This window comes from Anthonomus grandis, chromosome 4 (genome assembly GCF_022605725.1).
Source record: "Anthonomus grandis grandis chromosome 4, icAntGran1.3, whole genome shotgun sequence".
In the NCBI taxonomy this organism is placed as follows: Eukaryota; Metazoa; Arthropoda; class Insecta; order Coleoptera; family Curculionidae; genus Anthonomus; species Anthonomus grandis.
Window position 1 is genome coordinate 12630656 of NC_065549.1, and position 17510 is coordinate 12648165.

The 17510-nt window shown below is 29.0% G+C and overlaps 1 protein-coding gene across 1 annotated transcript in view; it reads left to right on the top strand.

Moving 5' to 3' along the window:
- LOC126735075 (neuroligin-1-like) overlaps nucleotides 1-17510 on the top strand; it is a 545354-nt gene that overhangs the window by 341761 nt on the left and 186083 nt on the right. The window contains exons 5-6 of the mRNA XM_050438970.1: nucleotides 7771-8083; nucleotides 11465-11729. Of these exons, the coding sequence (XP_050294927.1) occupies nucleotides 7856-8083; nucleotides 11465-11729 (493 nt within the window). The 5' untranslated portion in view covers nucleotides 7771-7855. The remainder of the gene's footprint in view (nucleotides 1-7770; nucleotides 8084-11464; nucleotides 11730-17510) is intronic.

The following is a 17510-nucleotide window of genomic DNA, read 5'->3' on the forward strand; positions in this document are numbered from 1 at the left end:
TGCTTCATGTCATAGTGCTAAATCTACCAAAAAATGGATGGGTGAACATAATATGAAAGTTTTGTCACACCCCTTTAGCAGCCCGAATCTCAATCCAATCGAAACACTTTGGCACAAAATGAAGCAACGCCTAAGAAATAGTCCGCAGCGTACTTTGCCACAACTACGTGGTAAACTACAGGAAATATGGGATAGTTTTAGCCCTGAATTTTGTGAAGGTCTAGTTGGTACAATGCCTCATAGAGTTCAGGCTGTTATTCAAGGAACGACGTTACGCCTTACTAATTTGTATTTTCCTTTTCTAAAACTCACTTGTTCCAATATTTAGTTGTCAGCATTTTTCAATTATTTACCAAGTAATTAAATACTAAATAACTTAAAATATATAAATAAATTATAAAAACAATATTAAACATTATAAAAAAGCTTTTTCATTTCATATTTATGATTAAAAAAAAATTAATAAAATATTTTCGCTAAATGGGCATTTTATTTCAAAATAACTGCTTGTTCCAACATACAGTTGTTAGGGCTCGTAGTGGTAGTACTAAAATACAGGATGTTCCTTTTAATGAAAACACACTATGCTACTTGGCAGAAGTTCTTGTTTCCCACTCTTTTCAATTTTATGCTCTTAGAATCAAGGAGCCTTTTTAGAAACAAAGAACAAAAAGACTTGCAGAGAGGATGAGGTATCTGTAGTTTATTCGTTCAAGGTTTCGTTTAAACTTACCATACAAAATAACAATCACAATACAAAATTTTCTAATTATACATATATAAAAAAAGATACATTATGATGTAAAAATAATGATTAAGGAGAATTATATTAAAATACATCAAAGTTTCTTTAATATTGATTATAGTTACTACAACTTTTTTAGAAAAAGTTAATTTGCACAAATATTTGTTTTTGGTGTGGGATTATAGAATGACGGCTATTGGCAAGTTGTCGCCCTATGTATAAGACAAGGCTATATTGTTATGTAGATACTACTGCAGTCTAAGATATCATGCAACACCTTATAAAGGAACCTTGGATAATTTTGTTGCAAATCAATGTTCCAGGGAATAAAATGCATGTTTTTCTAGCAAAATTTAAAAAGGATAATTATAATTTAGATTTATACACCATCAGTTTCTCATAGTAAAGAAATAAGCATAAAAAATATAAATAATAAAGAAGGGTATTTTAGTTTGGATCTGATAAATTCATAGTAAAGTAGCTTAGATGTTGAACAAACATGAAATAATTTAGAATTCTAATAATAAACCGAGATAACCTAACACACTTTGTTAAAGAACATTTATATAGTGTACAGAAAAAAATTTGCTACCAAACACTACTCCAAGATGTCTAAAACTCTCCCCCGATGTAGAGTCACTCTATTTAATTTTTATTCAAACAGCAGAAGATTTCTTTTTAATATTAAGTTTGTTAGCATTTATATCAATTGTTGTCACACCATCCAACCAATTTACCAACCGTTGCCTGAAGTCTATAGCAGTCATCTAGGTCCTTTACATACATACAGATCTTTGCATCATCTGCATATAAAAGTATGCTACGAATATCCACGATACTATTAATAAAAAGATTAAAAGGTACATGGACCACATATAGATCCTTGGGGGACCTCCAAAGTTGCAACTTATGTTATATATGACTGACCACTAAATTCGACCAGCTGATATTTATTGCAGAGATAACCTTGTCTAAGAATTCAAAAAAATTAATCTTTTTAAGTAAAATACTACGATTCAACAATGGAATACTTTAGAAAAATCTATATAAACTGTATCTACTTCAAATTCCTGATCTAAAGTATCCACCACAAACTGTGCAAAACGAAGAAGATTGGTTATTGTCAATTTTCCTTTTTATATAGGAAAATATAATACCAGTCAGTAAACTGCTATTATAATTAAAAAAAAAGTGTTTATGCATCTTAAGGCATTTAGAAAAAATTGTAAAATACACACATAACGCGATAGTCTTTGATCTATTTATCCCTTTTTTTTTAAATACGGACATCATTTTTAAATACAGTTTTGGAGACATTTAAAAAAAATGGTTAGTGGTCTTGTCAATACACAAGTTTTGATGAAACTACCCAACAACGCACTTGTTGCTTGTTATTTCCCTTCACAAAGAATGTAAGATGTTCAATTGTCAAATTTTTGGCCAATATCCCCCTTGTCGACATTATCAAAGCTTATCGAATGGTAAAAAAAGGAATATGGACTATCAAACCTAGTTACAGAGGATATAAGTTGATTACTTTAAAGCAGTTTGCATTTTGGCCAGCAAAAGAAACATAATGATAGTTATAGTATCGTGGTTTGAGTCATAGATCAATTATCTGTGTGGCAGTACGATCTTCTTTGGAAATTAAAGGTCCCTCAGGTCATCAATCTTAGGCCCTCTGTTGTCTCTTATTTATGTTATTGATTTACCACTTTTTTACGCCTATTATCACTATTTTACGTCTAGGGTTAAGGGATCATTAACATTATTTGCAGATGATACTTCTGTTACCTGACATCCTAGAGATAAAAAAAATGTTGCAACATTAGATGTGCTAAAAATAAAGAATTGATGTAATGCAAATGTTTAATGTTCAAACCTTTGTTTTAATGCTAATAAGACTAATATGTGAGGTTCTTAAGTATCACCTACAAAATGTAAATTTTGATAGTGATCCCTTGTTGGTTCAAATGGAAAACAGAGATGTTAAGGAGTTTATATTTATAGTACTCGGAAATTAAGTTTTTTTTTTTAAACCGTAATAGTATCTTACACCGGAGAGAAGGTTCTAAATAATGTTTCAACATAAAGATCTTTATATAAAAAGGTCCAGCATTTTCAAATTGGGTTTGTTTAAAAAGAGCTTAAAAAGGGTACTGATTGAGAGACCCTATTATTTATTAAAATATTACTATAATGATCGTTTGAGAAAGTATCTTTTTATAGTACTTTCTATACGTCATTATAGTTTTTTATATGGATCTAAGCTTTATTGGATCCTAAGATTTACTTGCCATGTATTTGCTTATTTAATTTTTCACGTTTTGTGAATTAAATTTTTTTTTGCCTTATAAATCTAATCTTGATATCTTACATTTAAGTTATTTTATTCGCCACACACCACTTAATAAAAGAATTCAAATTCGTGTGGTAAATTAAATTTAATATACTCCTTGTCACTATAAAAAGCTTAACGTCATTTGCAAATATCTCTGTCTTAACCTTGTAATTAAATTAAACATTCAGTCAATCTAACACTGCAGACAGGACTTTGCATTTTTTCAGATCTCCCAGTAATAGACCTACGAAAGAAAAAGATCCATAATATTCAAAGAATTAAGCTTACAATATATTATCACATGGGTCATTTATGGTCAAAAGCTTTAGAAAAACCCATTATACTAGTTGACCTGAATGCTCTTTCTGAAGGCAAAACTAAATTTGAGCCATTTGATCTGCCCTCAATAATTCAGACTATTCAGGAATAATTACATTGCTAAAAGTTTTTTGCTTATAAATTACGCAAGCAATTTCGGTATTTTTGATTGATTAAACACTGCATGGTCATAAGTAGCCAGATCTCTAGATCCAAACTTTGGTGTCCAGATATTCATTACAAATATGTAAAAAAGGTCAACAGAAATGTATTTCTTTTGAAAAAATATGAGTATCGAGTCTTGCACTCTTTAAAAACCTACTTTGGTAGTATTTTATAGGATTATTATAAACTTCTTTTCAAGAACCGTGATACCTGATTTTGCTGGTCCTCCCTGAGTTTATAAACTAAAAAGAAGGTAGCTCAACCCCCTATTCCTGAGAAAAAAAACAGGTGAAAAATACTCACCCACCAACTAGATTAGTAAGGAGCTTTGGCTCATAATTATACTTTTTGTATTAATATATGAAATAACATATCACGAACTATTTATTCAGTTATTTTCAATTTTCCTAACAAATTGTTCATGGAAAGTTCTTGTAAAGCCTCACATTGTTTTCTTATATTTTAAAAGCTATCCTTATTGTTTTTATGTGATAACTTCTTGGTAATAATACAATTTAACTTTTTAAAGTAAGTCAACTGAGAAAGGTATCTTTATAAATGAGTAAAAGTTTCAACTAGCAGATATAAAATATACTGAACGGCCCTAAATAGTGCTTTTTAATTGACATCGACTAAATTATTATTTCTAGAACCAGGATTATCATTTAGGATAATCATCACTTCTAAAATTGCAAAAAAGTAAAAGTTATAATTATTTGCAATTCAATGGCATAGTGAGTTTTAAAACATTTAACGATCAACCCTATATTGTTTTTACCCTATTTAGTTTAAGTCAGGTTGTAATTTCCGACTAAGATAATAGAACATTTATAGGATATTTTTTAATTAAAAATTATTGACAATGTAATAGATGAAATGAAGTCAAGGCTAATATTTTAACTCATTAACTTAAATTGTATAAAAACTTAGAAAACAAGCCAGTTTACCGCAAGAGTTTTGATTTTTATAATTTTTATCCTATCAGGCTTTTAAATATCCTAAATATAATAAAGGCAAGTATGACTACATAATAAAAGAGTCAAAAAACTGCTTCTTAGAACCTTAGCAATTCCGTTGTCATATCACTTGTACCCAAATAATAAACAATATGTTAGCCATAAGCTGTTTATGGGAAAGGCCTACCTACATGTATTTTGATCCCGGCGGATCCATATAGAATTTTGATTTTGCTAGCCTAGACTTTAACCAAAATTGATAACCACCCTTGATAAATTTCAGGTTTAATGGAATTATCTTTGCAACTTAAGTTTATAGTAATATTAAATTTAAATATGAAGACTGGGCCAATTAAGAGCTTATATGTAGTCCAATATGTAAACTACCTCAAAAAAACATAATTTTTTGGAGATCACGGGAGTACTGAAAAAATGAAAATAAAATAAACAAAAATAGTAAAAGAGCACCAGTAAAGTAAAAAAACAGGTTATATTTGATATTTCATAGACTAAAAGCTTACTGTTTTGGATATAATTATTTTCAATTAACAAACCCTATTTCTTAAAAGATAACACGGCAATCTTAAATAACACAAACAATCAAAATAAAGGAAATCACGATATAGGTAAACGGTATCGAGCCAAAACGTAGCACGATATAAAGGTTCACAGTTCGTTTCTCGCCTCTAAACTGGTTTCCGGAACTTTTCGGAAACTCCCTTATCGGATTTCGTATGCACCGGGCGGTCGTTTGGCAATGGTAAAACTTTAACTTTTGGCACTATTGGGGCACTCTAGAATTCCTTAGTTTCGGGCGAGAAGATGATGAATCAGATAAAGAGTTTATGCCAATTCCTAATGTGCAGGCAATTGAATTTAGATTAGGAACCTTTTTTTCAACACCAAGTAGATAAAAACTAGCGTAAAATTGTTTTTTTAATTCTACTCTTGTATTTCTACCCTTTAATTCTATTCTAATATTCTTGAAATGTAATTAATATTATAATTAAAGGACATTTCGTAAGTCACAAATTAATTTTTTTAAGAAATTTGCCCACTGCATGAGATTATGATTAGTTTTAATTGCTTCTAATAGCATAACTTAAATGGATATTGTACTCCTTTCTTGAGGCAACTACAAAAACAGTACCCAATATAGAGATTTTTAATAATAAACTACGTGAATGATAGATGATAAATTGAAAAATTTAAATATTCCAAATATTTTTGAGAAAGAGAGAGAGAGAGAGAGAGAGAGAAATGAAATGAAAATTACAAAGAATTAAAGTATAATTTTTTGACGGCGTAAAACCAAATTAATAATATTCTTTTAACGTCACTTTCTGCACGTTATAGGATAGTAATTTCAAGTTGCCGGCCAAGTCGCCGATACGGCATTTTGTCTTTCATCAATATTTTTTTTAAATACGGGCACTATATTAACTTATACTAAATTAAAATAAATCAGGTTCCTTAATTACCATTTAAACGATATATCGCACTTTATATTAAAAACATATTGAGGCTAAAAAGGAATGTATATATAAAAAACTTCTCTTATTTCGCTCTTTCTTTTGAGTTGTTAAAGGAAGAAACCCCAAAGTAATCCTTAAATAATTTTTTGCTAAAAAATGGTCTTTAAAGTGAAACTATAAGTAATAAAATTGATTCATAAATTAGTGGTTTGTTTCTTATATTATTTTTTATACACATTTATTTATAATAATTTTACCCTATATCCTTGTAATACAACTATTATTATAATTAAAAACGTTTTTAATTTTAATTCTTTCATTTATTGTTGTTTTTGTTTCAAATAATGGGTTGATTTTTGAGTTTTATTTGTTGAACGTATATGTTTTTTGTGATATTCTGTATTTGATGATGGCTATTTACACACCCGTAATGCATGACACATTTAGCTAAATGACCTACATGCATTTTGGAGATAAAGACATCCCCACAATAATCGTTAAATAATTTTTTAGTAAAGAAATGATTAATGTATTTGTGATTTGTTTATTGTAGTATTTTTTATACACATTTTTTTTAGATGTTTTTACTTCCTTATAATGCAACTATAATTATAGTTAAAGCGCATCATGTAAGTCACAAATTCATTTTTGTTAAGAAAGTTTTTCAGTATATGAGGTATTAATTAAGTTAAATGTTAGTAGTCGTATTTAGTTGTTTTAAAGGGCATAACATAAAAGCATATTGTACACTATTTTTATAATCTTTACTAATGAACCAAATAAATTTCTTGTAGATCAAAGGAGTAAAAGAAACGCGAATAAAAGTGCGAAAAAATTAAGATGTCTCGTATTTGAAGCCATAAAACAAACTAAATAATGTTTTTAAGTTAACTTACTTTAGAAGATAATAATATAAAAGTGCTGATGCGACATTTTGTCTTTTAGAGACCATTATTAACAACGTTTTTTTACTAGTGCTAGATTTAATCAAACCATACTTAAATTATGTTTTTTAATTAACGTTTTAACGATATATCGAAAAATTTATTTATATGTAAAAGTTTTCCTCTTATTTTTTTTTTCATATAGTTGGTATGGAAAAACCTCAAAGTAGTCGTTAAATAATTCTTCAGTACAAATATTTATTACTTTTTATGTGAAACTATATATAAAATTAAAACATGAGATATGGTTGGTTTTTTGTAATACTTTTTATCCATATTCTTCAATAATTTTTTTTTGTGCTATCCTTGTAATGCAATTATTATTATATCTAGAGCACATAACGTAAGTCACAAATTAATTTCTCTAAAGATTTTGTCTACTGTATATGATTATAATTAATTTTAATTGCTTTTAAGGGCATAACTTAAATGGATATTGTAAAAATATTAAAGAGGTGATCTTAGTGAAAAAAAGTTACTAATAATTTAAATTTATTACTTTTGAATAAAGTTAAGTCATTGTTGTCTAAAACTGTCATAGAGTAATGCATTTGTAGCCGTAGATTGCATATTTGAGAAACAATCTTTTTGGAAAGGAGCTCATTAGCTTTTATATAACACTGTAATTAATAAAAACTGTACCATACATTTTGAACATATATAGATTTGTGTAAAGCTTTTGACAGTGTCAAGATTTTTTCAATATATATTTGCCATAAGTTAGTTGTACTTTTGCAATTTCCGAGGTCTTCAGTAGACTAAATATTTAAATCACGTCCAAAATCTTTAATTTGCATTATAAATAAAATAAATTTTTTTTTTTTAGAATTCGAGCGAGACTTCTAAGTACCAAGCAAAGTCTCCCGCTGTTGCTATAGTAATGCCGGGCCCCCCTCTCCTCGTCGCAGATCATGCTTCCCCCATGCACTGCCAATGGCATTCTACGTCGTAACGAGCGCCCTCTACTGTCACCACGTTGCCAAATTGTCCTGGTCATTATTTTCTTATTTGTGGTGGTGACTGGACAAGAGGCCAGAAACGGACCGCCTAGGTATAGTTCCCGCATCGTCGAGATCGAAACTGGCGCCATCCGTGGCGTTATTTTGGAATTAAATTCCAGACATTTGGAGCCCGTTGAGGTAAACATTATTAATTTAATTTTTCTCTTAACTTTTTAATGATAAAGAACACTTTGCACCAGTTTTAAATTGCAAAAACACACTGGAGGAAGCTATAATAAGTGATGAATTAGTAATTCAATACTTGCCAGTCTTCAAAAGGATTTGCTAGGGAGACGATTTGCAACCAAATACTCACAAATCTTACCAAATCGAAAAACACATATTAACACAATAGGTTCTAATAATATTAGATGATTGAGGGGAAAATATTGTTATTATTTGAAAGCTGGCAAAGGAAACAAAATTGTTATTTAAGACAAAGTAGAATTGACTATAATAAAAATGGCCTTTATAAAAGGATTTCTAAAATCCCTTTACCACACGAACACTTTAATTCCTATTTGGTTTTAAAAGAAACTATGAACGATATGGATCTTGAAAGGCAGAACTTTCAATAAGCTGGCGAAACACTTTTAAAAATTTTGAGTGAGATGCCAATAGACGATTACGACGTCAGAGCTAAATATCACGCCAAAGATCTAGGTCACGAAGATCCTCCTATCAAACATCCTGCTTGGTACGATAAGCACATTTGTAAACCGCAGTATTTGTTATAGGTTGTCAAATGTGAAGCCGCTTCCTACCACGAAGTGTATTTATCATGGTTCTTCGTGAAGGATTCCTGCCATCTCCCTGTCCTTTGTTACAACCTTGTCAAGGTTTAAAAATACCAACGTGAACCCAAAAAATCTCCCGCAGATTTGCCCTACTGTTAGTAAGATTGTCGTTTAAAATGTCATCTAATTTTGGAGATTTTGTTCAGATGTCTTATGACTTTTACTGTTCTTCTGTTTAGACTGAATTAAAAAAAAAAGTATACAACAAATTTGCTTTATATCTTTTATCTCAAAAAATACCCAGCAACAAATCCATATAATACACAAACTACCTTCTTCAATTCAGAAAGATTAGGCTCCGATGTGTCACCGTACAACGAGCAATGAAGCGAACTTTGGAGATATTAAAGGGCTTGAAAAAGATGATGTTAATTCAAAACTAGAAGTTGAGAACCATTGTCGCCTTCCTTTTTTAGACCTTCTTTGAATAACACAAAATAAAATACTTAAAATTTATATAAAACCATATTCTACAGATAACTCTAATTTGATTCCAGCAGTCTAACTAACTACAAATTTTCCAGTTTTAGCTCGCTATTCTATAGTCTATTTAATGTCCTTTTATCACGAGAAGCATTTAATAAGAAACCTTTCAACATTAAGTCAATTGTACCCAATAAAGTCCATTATCAAAATCTATTACCGTTTTGTTAATAAGTAGAAATTATCACGCAATATAATTCGGGCAACAGAAAAATCTACGAGTATCCTACTTTGGCAATATCTCGTCTCGGCTAGCAAGGATCTTTCGTCGTTGAATGTCATTTATGCTTTTTCTACCAAGAATACTTTAAAAAAATCATCTAGTTACAATTAAAGACAAATTATACGCTTTGTTGTATTTTGGGGCTTACGAAATTAACTGTCGGGAAGGCCCATTAGTGTACGTAGATAGTCTAGCCAAAAAATTTTGAAAGGCAATTAACATTGATTTTGAAATACCTTTATACAGGCATAACTATTTCACAGACTGATTTTACCAATCATTTATTGGACGCAAAACATTCATTTTCAGCTCTAATGAGCTCTGATCTGGTATAAATAATCAACAGCCATAATATATAGTTCGAATTTATTTTTATTTATTTTTTTTATTTTTAACGATATAGTAGACCAATAATTTTATAGCAATAATGTCTAACCTTAATGAGTAATTAAAAAAGTAAACCTCTGTGATTCTTGTCAGTATTTTATTTATTTATAGATCTCACTATCCATCCAATTTATTTATATTTTAATAACTGGAAATTTTTTGCTGGTCATTAAATGTTAATCGTATAATAGGTGTTAAAAAAATTGTTTTTTATTTAAGGCCCTTAAGGCGAAACATTTTACCTAAGTACTAAAGTACTAAAGTACTAGTTAAGTGATACTGTAGATTTGGAGCTTTTATTATCACCTGGAAGCTGACGTTGAACAAACGACTGTGACTACTCCAGTTTCATCCTCTGTAACTTCGAATCTTCCAATCATAGATGGAATCCATGGACAGAATGCCAGGATAATAAAAAAATATTATTATGACTTTGACATTTTTATTTCTGTATTCTTAAGTACCGTAAGTACCGAGTTCTTGTCAAGTATAATGTTTTCATTTGATCTTAAAGTTTATAAGCTACTTAAAGCAACATTGCTTGCTTATAGCAGGCTTTTTAAGAAATATTTTTGTTTGTTGTTGAAACTGTAAAGCTAAAAAATAATAAATATCATTATTTGTATAGAAATTCTTGTATTCACTAAAACGAAATAATGACTTTCTATTCAAAATATTATTGAAATAAAATTTATTTATTAAAAAAAAAACTGGGGTATTTCAAAATATTTTCAGAGATTTCAAAACATTTAAAATATTTTTTTTCATGCTAAAAGATTAATTTTTACAAACTTATACATACTCAATTTTTGATTAGTTTTTGTTAAATCTATAAAATACTAAGGAATTTTATAAATTTATTTCTCTAAGTTTGTCTTATTATGAAAATATCATTTACTATATGCTAGCACACAACTAATGAAGGATATTTATCAGTAATTGTGAGGAATACTAGACACAAAGTGTAAGAGGTTAATGTTACAATCTTTGAACCCTTAAGTCTTAATTGTTTGTCAAACTTTTGAATCACAGCGAATAAGAATAATTCTAATAACCATTATACATGTAGGTATCAGTTTTTGAACTAGATTGACATTTTCATGAAAAACAAATATTTTCTCAAAAGTGATTTTTTTTAGTAAAATAAGTGATTTCGTTAAACTGTACATCTGTACATGGCTTTCGTAAGGTTTGTGTATATTTTCTGTTATTTGATGAAAATATATGTCAGCATAAAACATTCAGCACTTGGGGTAATATTAACCGAAAATCACTTTACGAAATACTATAAAGCTGGATTAATTAAAAAAAAATAAGTTACGTAACCAACCCGGGGTGGGATATTGGGGTTTATCTGTTATCATGCATTACGAGCAAAGAAGTCAAAAATGCCTAAAAAGTGCGTTACGTAATATTTTTTGTTCCCTTATTAACAAATAAATCAATATAAATTTTGGCCAGAATTGTGAGTTTAATATTCTTTTGTTCAATGTTTCATTTAAAAACTAACTGAAATAAGAAAAAGTCACTAAAGATACATGATTTAAGATAAGTCTTTTAAGAATACCAATAATAATGTAAAGAATAATGGTGTTTAATTGCTCAATGACCAGAAAGTTTTTTTTTAAGGTTTTTCGTGGTGTACCTTACGCTGCACCCCCAGTGGGTCCTCTGAGATTTCAACCCCCGCAGCCCCCACTTGCATGGCCTGGAACACGACTGGCAGATAGTTTTGGGGCGGTTTGTCCACAGAAGTATCCAGATATTGCTAACAAAACAGCGGCTTTACAATTCATGCCCAAAGGGAGATATCACTACTTGAAGAAGCTGATCCCGTTGCTGGTTAACCAGTCGGAGGATTGTTTGTTTTTAAACATATATGTGCCAGGAAGTGGTAAGTAGATATTAGAAATGTGACCTTATTATAATTAGTCTATAGATAAGAGGTAAATAAGTCGCAAAGATACGCAAGAGCTGTAGCTTAATAAAAGGTTACTTAGTATTATATTTTACAAAAGTGCTGTTCAATGTAAGAAAGTGTTTTATGGAAAATTTTATACTAGATTAAACTTTTTGTGCTTGGGAATATTATATTGTTCTTTAACTGCCTGACTGTAGAAAGTTATGACGTAATTAATAAAAGTCAATTTTATTATAGCTTAATGCAAAAATCTTTTTTTTGTAAAGCATTTTTATATGCATGCATTATCATATTATTTCAGTTTTATTTTATGCTTTAATAATTTATTTTAAATTTAGGCCTTAAAACACAATATTGTATAGTTTTCTTTATTGTTTCGCATTAAAATTATGTTTTTTTAATGATAATTATTTATATTTTTTAAAGTTAGAAGTATAGTGAAGCGTAGCTTAACTCTCATAAAAAACTGGTTAAATATTAATTATCTTTATTTCATTTTTAAAGCAAAATTGATGTCGTGTTTCCTCTACGAATTAAATCTGATTTGGACTATATGAACCCTAAAAATCAGTTACTTTTTTAAGTAATATAAAATATTTTAGTATACTAATTTTTACTAACGAAAAGTTAAAATGGAAGGATAATTGCCTCTACGTTCAGACTTTTTTCTCTTTTCAGACAATTATGATTAACTTAGCTTTACTACCTAACTACTTACTAGTCTACATAGCTCTAATCGAATCAACTAAACTATAGTTTAAATACGGTTTAGTGATCTGGTGCAAGGCATATGCTAATATATTATGTCCTGTAAAAATAACTCAGAAATTTTTTATTCGCATCATGTTTCTTTCGAATCATCTTAAGTTGAATCATACCCTAGTAATCAACTTTTTAAATGCGCTAAATTAGCCACTTAAGGAATTCACATATATTTGAAAGTAGTGCTTTCATTTAAAAACGCATTGGTGAGTACAAAATTCTCACTTACAATTGTATTGCGTCACACAAGCCTAGGCTTAGGAACTATTATCAACTTTTGTGTTTCATATTAAGTTGCAAAAAAGTATAAAACTATGTATCATCTAAGTTTGTAATATATAATTTGAGTTTAAATATGTGACGAAAGTCTAATTTCCATGAAGATATTAAACTTAATTAGGACCAATATAATGGATTCTGTTATGTAAGAACCTTCACATGTTTGAAAAATCTAAATTCCCTAGATGAATTTCTTTAGTAAATTTTGCAAAACCTTTCACTTTCAACACAAAATCTTGAAGATTAACATCAAGACCTAACAAGGGAGATTAGGGCTATCCCTATAGCCTCTACTAACCAAATACTAATACTAATATTTAGCGTTCGATTTATAAAAAATGTACAAACTGACACGAAAATTCATCCACGCAGGGGGATTGCAATTTCAATATTTTCTTTAATTATATTATTTATTTACTTTTTTTATGTTACTTTATAAGTTTTCTTTATTAAGGCCTTATTGTAAAAAAAGGTGTTCTTAATCCTATTACAAATATATTTTCTGTCTCTCTGTAACACGTGAATTCTTATAGAAAAAGCCAATAATATATTTTTTGAATAAGTGCGATGCATCGTTGGTTTAGGAACATAAGAGGATCTTAAATTCCGTAATTAAAAATCCAGGTCCATATTTAAAAATAAAGTGATGATGACAGCTGAACTGCGAAATTCTGAAAAACCCTATTATGTTTATAAAAGTAGCAAAAAGAATGTAAAATATTCAAATAAAGTCTTAAAAAATAAAAATTAAATTGGGATAATTCGCTTTTCACCAAAAAACTTTGAAGTATTTGGATTTTTTTAAATTTTAAAAGGGCATTTTATTAATTCTGAGTTTGCGCAACTTCACTATTTAATCGATCTCGTACCTCTTCTAGTTTTTGAGATCCCCAAGTTAAGACTGGAATTTGCATACCCTGTATAATGTACATAAATGCTTTCCGAGTATCCGTACTACAATTTATTGGAGATATTTTTGCTATAAGAGCTTTTATTCATCAAGGTAATTTTGATGATTATGTTAAAAATATGATGCGAAAATAAATACATATGCATTTAAATGCATACAAAAAATTGCTCTCATCCCAGGACTCTATTTCACAATTTTGTCTTGCAATAAAATTCCGGATATGTAAAAAGAATATGCATATAAAAACTAATTAGTACAATAGTTGTACCTTCGTACACTGGGACACTGGCAAAGTAATTCGTATATGATATCGATAATAAAATATAATTGTAAACTCTAAATGGAATGTGAACTGAATAGCTAATTTTCTAATCATCGCCAATCAATACACTTAATAACGCGGTGACTTTATACCCAAGATAGATAACCTACTTTTTACAATATCAGTCCAATTGCTTTTCATGTCTTTTAAGCCACGGTATTAAGAATTTCGTCCATTATACATTCTCTATATTTAAAAAGCAGTGTTCGTTCTTATGTATCTATAAAAATAAGAATCCAATGGCTATTCAAGAAAATCTATCGGCTGAACTCAAGTTAATTAACTATAATTTTTAAAGCATCTTTTGGTATCTTAAGGTATTTTATTGTCAATTGAATTGCTTAAAATTATCCACATGATTCATCATTAATCATAGACACTAGTTTAGACCAATACTAGACATTCATTGAAAGATGTGTGCTGTCTGGGTAATTGCTTTATTTTAAATAATACAGTTTTTGCAATAATCATTTCTTGTAACTGATTACAATATAATTATTTTTCGAATTGTTGCAAAAACAATTTATTGAACGCCACATTTTATTGATATAATATATATAATATACATGATAATATAAATATATAAAATAATATATATAACATAAGCAAAAACCAATTTTAATGAACCACAAGCCGTCCTTTCACCAGCTCTATTTTCATCAATAATTAATAGCCGTAAAGAAGCGGCCAATTAATTATTTGCCCAATAATTTGTGTAGAGATAGTTTTTGTTTAGGCACGCCGCTATTGTACAAATGAACGGTTTTGTATAATTCAGGAGGGGACTTTTTTAATGTTCGATGTAATAATTTAATTATTTGCCGAGTTTAATTGCTCGTTTTGGCAGGTCGAATTGGTTTTGTTTATATTTCAGTTTATAGCTGTCCATTTTATCTGGTTATTATATATAAATTTAAATAATTATCCTTTTTTTTTACAAAAATTCTTTTTAAACTGCTTTAGACAGTTGGGATATAAATTAGGTCTTTTCTACGCTAATTACTTTACAAGTAGTTGGGGCCTTGTGTAGTAATTAAGATTTTTAAAATGGTAATTGGCTTAGAAAGTTAAGATGTAAGTATATAGCAGGTGTAGGTTATTGCGATACTAAAATTTATTTTTAAGTAGCTTAAATCTGAATATTCAAGAGTACTTTATACATTGGTAAGCGCTGAAAACTATAGTTAAGCTAATACTAACAAAATGACAAAACAAAGATGAATCCAAATAATTTAGCTTAAAAAACTAAAAACTTGATATTATTTATATTGAACAAGAACACGCATTTTCAAATTAAATTGAAGCCGTTTTGATTTAAATTTTCTTAAAGTGATTTAAAATTAGAAATAAATTAAATAATTTATATTAAATTTTACTTGATTTGTCGGAAAATGGATATAGAATTTGATGGCGTACAGTTGTTGTTCAAAATTCTCAACATAGCTAGTGTCAATTTTCGGATATTTGCCATTTAAAGTATTTATGGCAAATATCCGAAAGTACCTAGAGTTTTGCAATTTCTTATTATCTGTACAACTTTCCACTCTTACTTATTATTTTCCCCTCTTCTTAAGTCATTATTTTTTAAATATTAATGAAATAAAAAAAAGTAGCCGACTAGAGTTACTACTACTAATGAGTTATTTGTGTCCTATTTCTTTTAAGGCAGAGAATAAAAATCTTGGACTTAATCTGGGAATTGATCAAGGTTTGACATTTGCAACTCATATAACTGATGTCTACTTATGGTATTGTATATGTAACTTAGATGTTGCCTTTATTATTGATATTGTGTAAAGGTTTGTATATTGTATCACGTTTATTTTTATTATTAGTTTTCAGGTTTGGCGTAAGCAGCCTACTGTGGTTAAGCTCTGCTCAAATAAATATTTTCAATTTGAATTAAATTTAAATACATAACTTAGAAAAACGGTATTTCCTCATAATACAGGCATAGTGTAACTAAGTTAAAATATTCGACTAAAAATTGGGTTGTTACTTTTCTTTTAAACTTGGTTTTTAATAAGGAACTTAATATGCCTTTTTAATTTTAAAAATGCTTAAGGTTTTTTCCTGTAATTTTATAAATTTATTTCTGAAGATACTAATTTTCATTTTACACCAAAAAATAAAAAAAAACCGGTTAATAACACTAGTTTAAAATGTATGCTTTATTAGATAATAAATGTGTTATTATAAAATTAGGGCAGCCTTAAAAAATAATATTATAGTTAGAATCATATCTGTAGACATATTTTTTTTTTAATTTCTATTAGTTAAGTAATGTGTAGTTTCCATTGCAATCTGAATTTAATAATTCTTAAGTTTATAAATATTTTTTTTATTATATTTATTTTACTCCAGTATATCCCTATGATCTGCTATTTTCCGCAACCTGTAGTATACAAATATGTAGATTGTTTCCTATTGAGTTATGCCAGATTAAAAACATTTTTCTAGTACTTTTTTTCTGTAATTTTTAGTTCTGTAAATCTGAATTCCTAAATAATTTTTAATTTGTTCAGACGTATTGTAAAAATTCCTAATTTGAGATTGGATCATTTCCTATAACAAATAAATAAATAACCCTTCTTTTTTCTTCTTTTTATAGCTCCTAGCCATTTCGGATCTACGTGCTATTTTAACTTTGTTCACTGCAGCCCGAAACAACTCAGTTGTTCTAGGTGTTTACTCATAATAAGCCAGGTTCTACAACGTGTTAACTAGGTGATTGATCTTTTACCCACACTTCGTTTTGCTGGTACTTTTCCTTGCTAAATAGTTTGCAATAAGCGAAGTTCTCATTTATACTATTTTCATTTCTCATTACGTGTCCCAAATATTCGAGCTTCCGTTCCTTCAGAGACAACCTGTTCTCACAGATTCCAATAACTCGAATATCTCCAATTTCTTCGTTGTGGCTTTAGTCAGTAACTATGCTTTTACCCCGTAAAACAGAACAAAGAACACGTAACAGCGCAGGAATCTTATTTTAATGTGCAATATTATATGATGGCTTGTAAACAGATGTTTCATCTAAGTGAATGCAGTCCAGAGCTTTTTACTTCTGCTTCGTATTTTCTGCGAATGATCACAGTGCTTGTTTGTTTCACGTCTTTCTACTGCATCTCTGAAACAAAACTGTTTATAGGGGCTCCTGATTTTTAAGGTATTATGATGAACTCCGATGTGAGCCACTCAGTTCGGAATCTTTTCAGAATTGTATATGAGTAATATAATGATATAATGTATAAAAATATATCTGGACCTGTGTCATTATCTACGAGTACTTTGGCAGATTCAGGTCTTGTGTTATAGAAAAATTGTTGGTTATAGATTTTCTTTCACTGTTGGTTAGGGTGGTCCTAAATTTAAGCTTAAAACAATAAATTTTGAAAATATTATGCAGGGCACCTGCAGTATTTCTATTTCAGTACACTTTTTTTAAGTCTTCTTCCTTTAATTACCAACGAGACTGAAG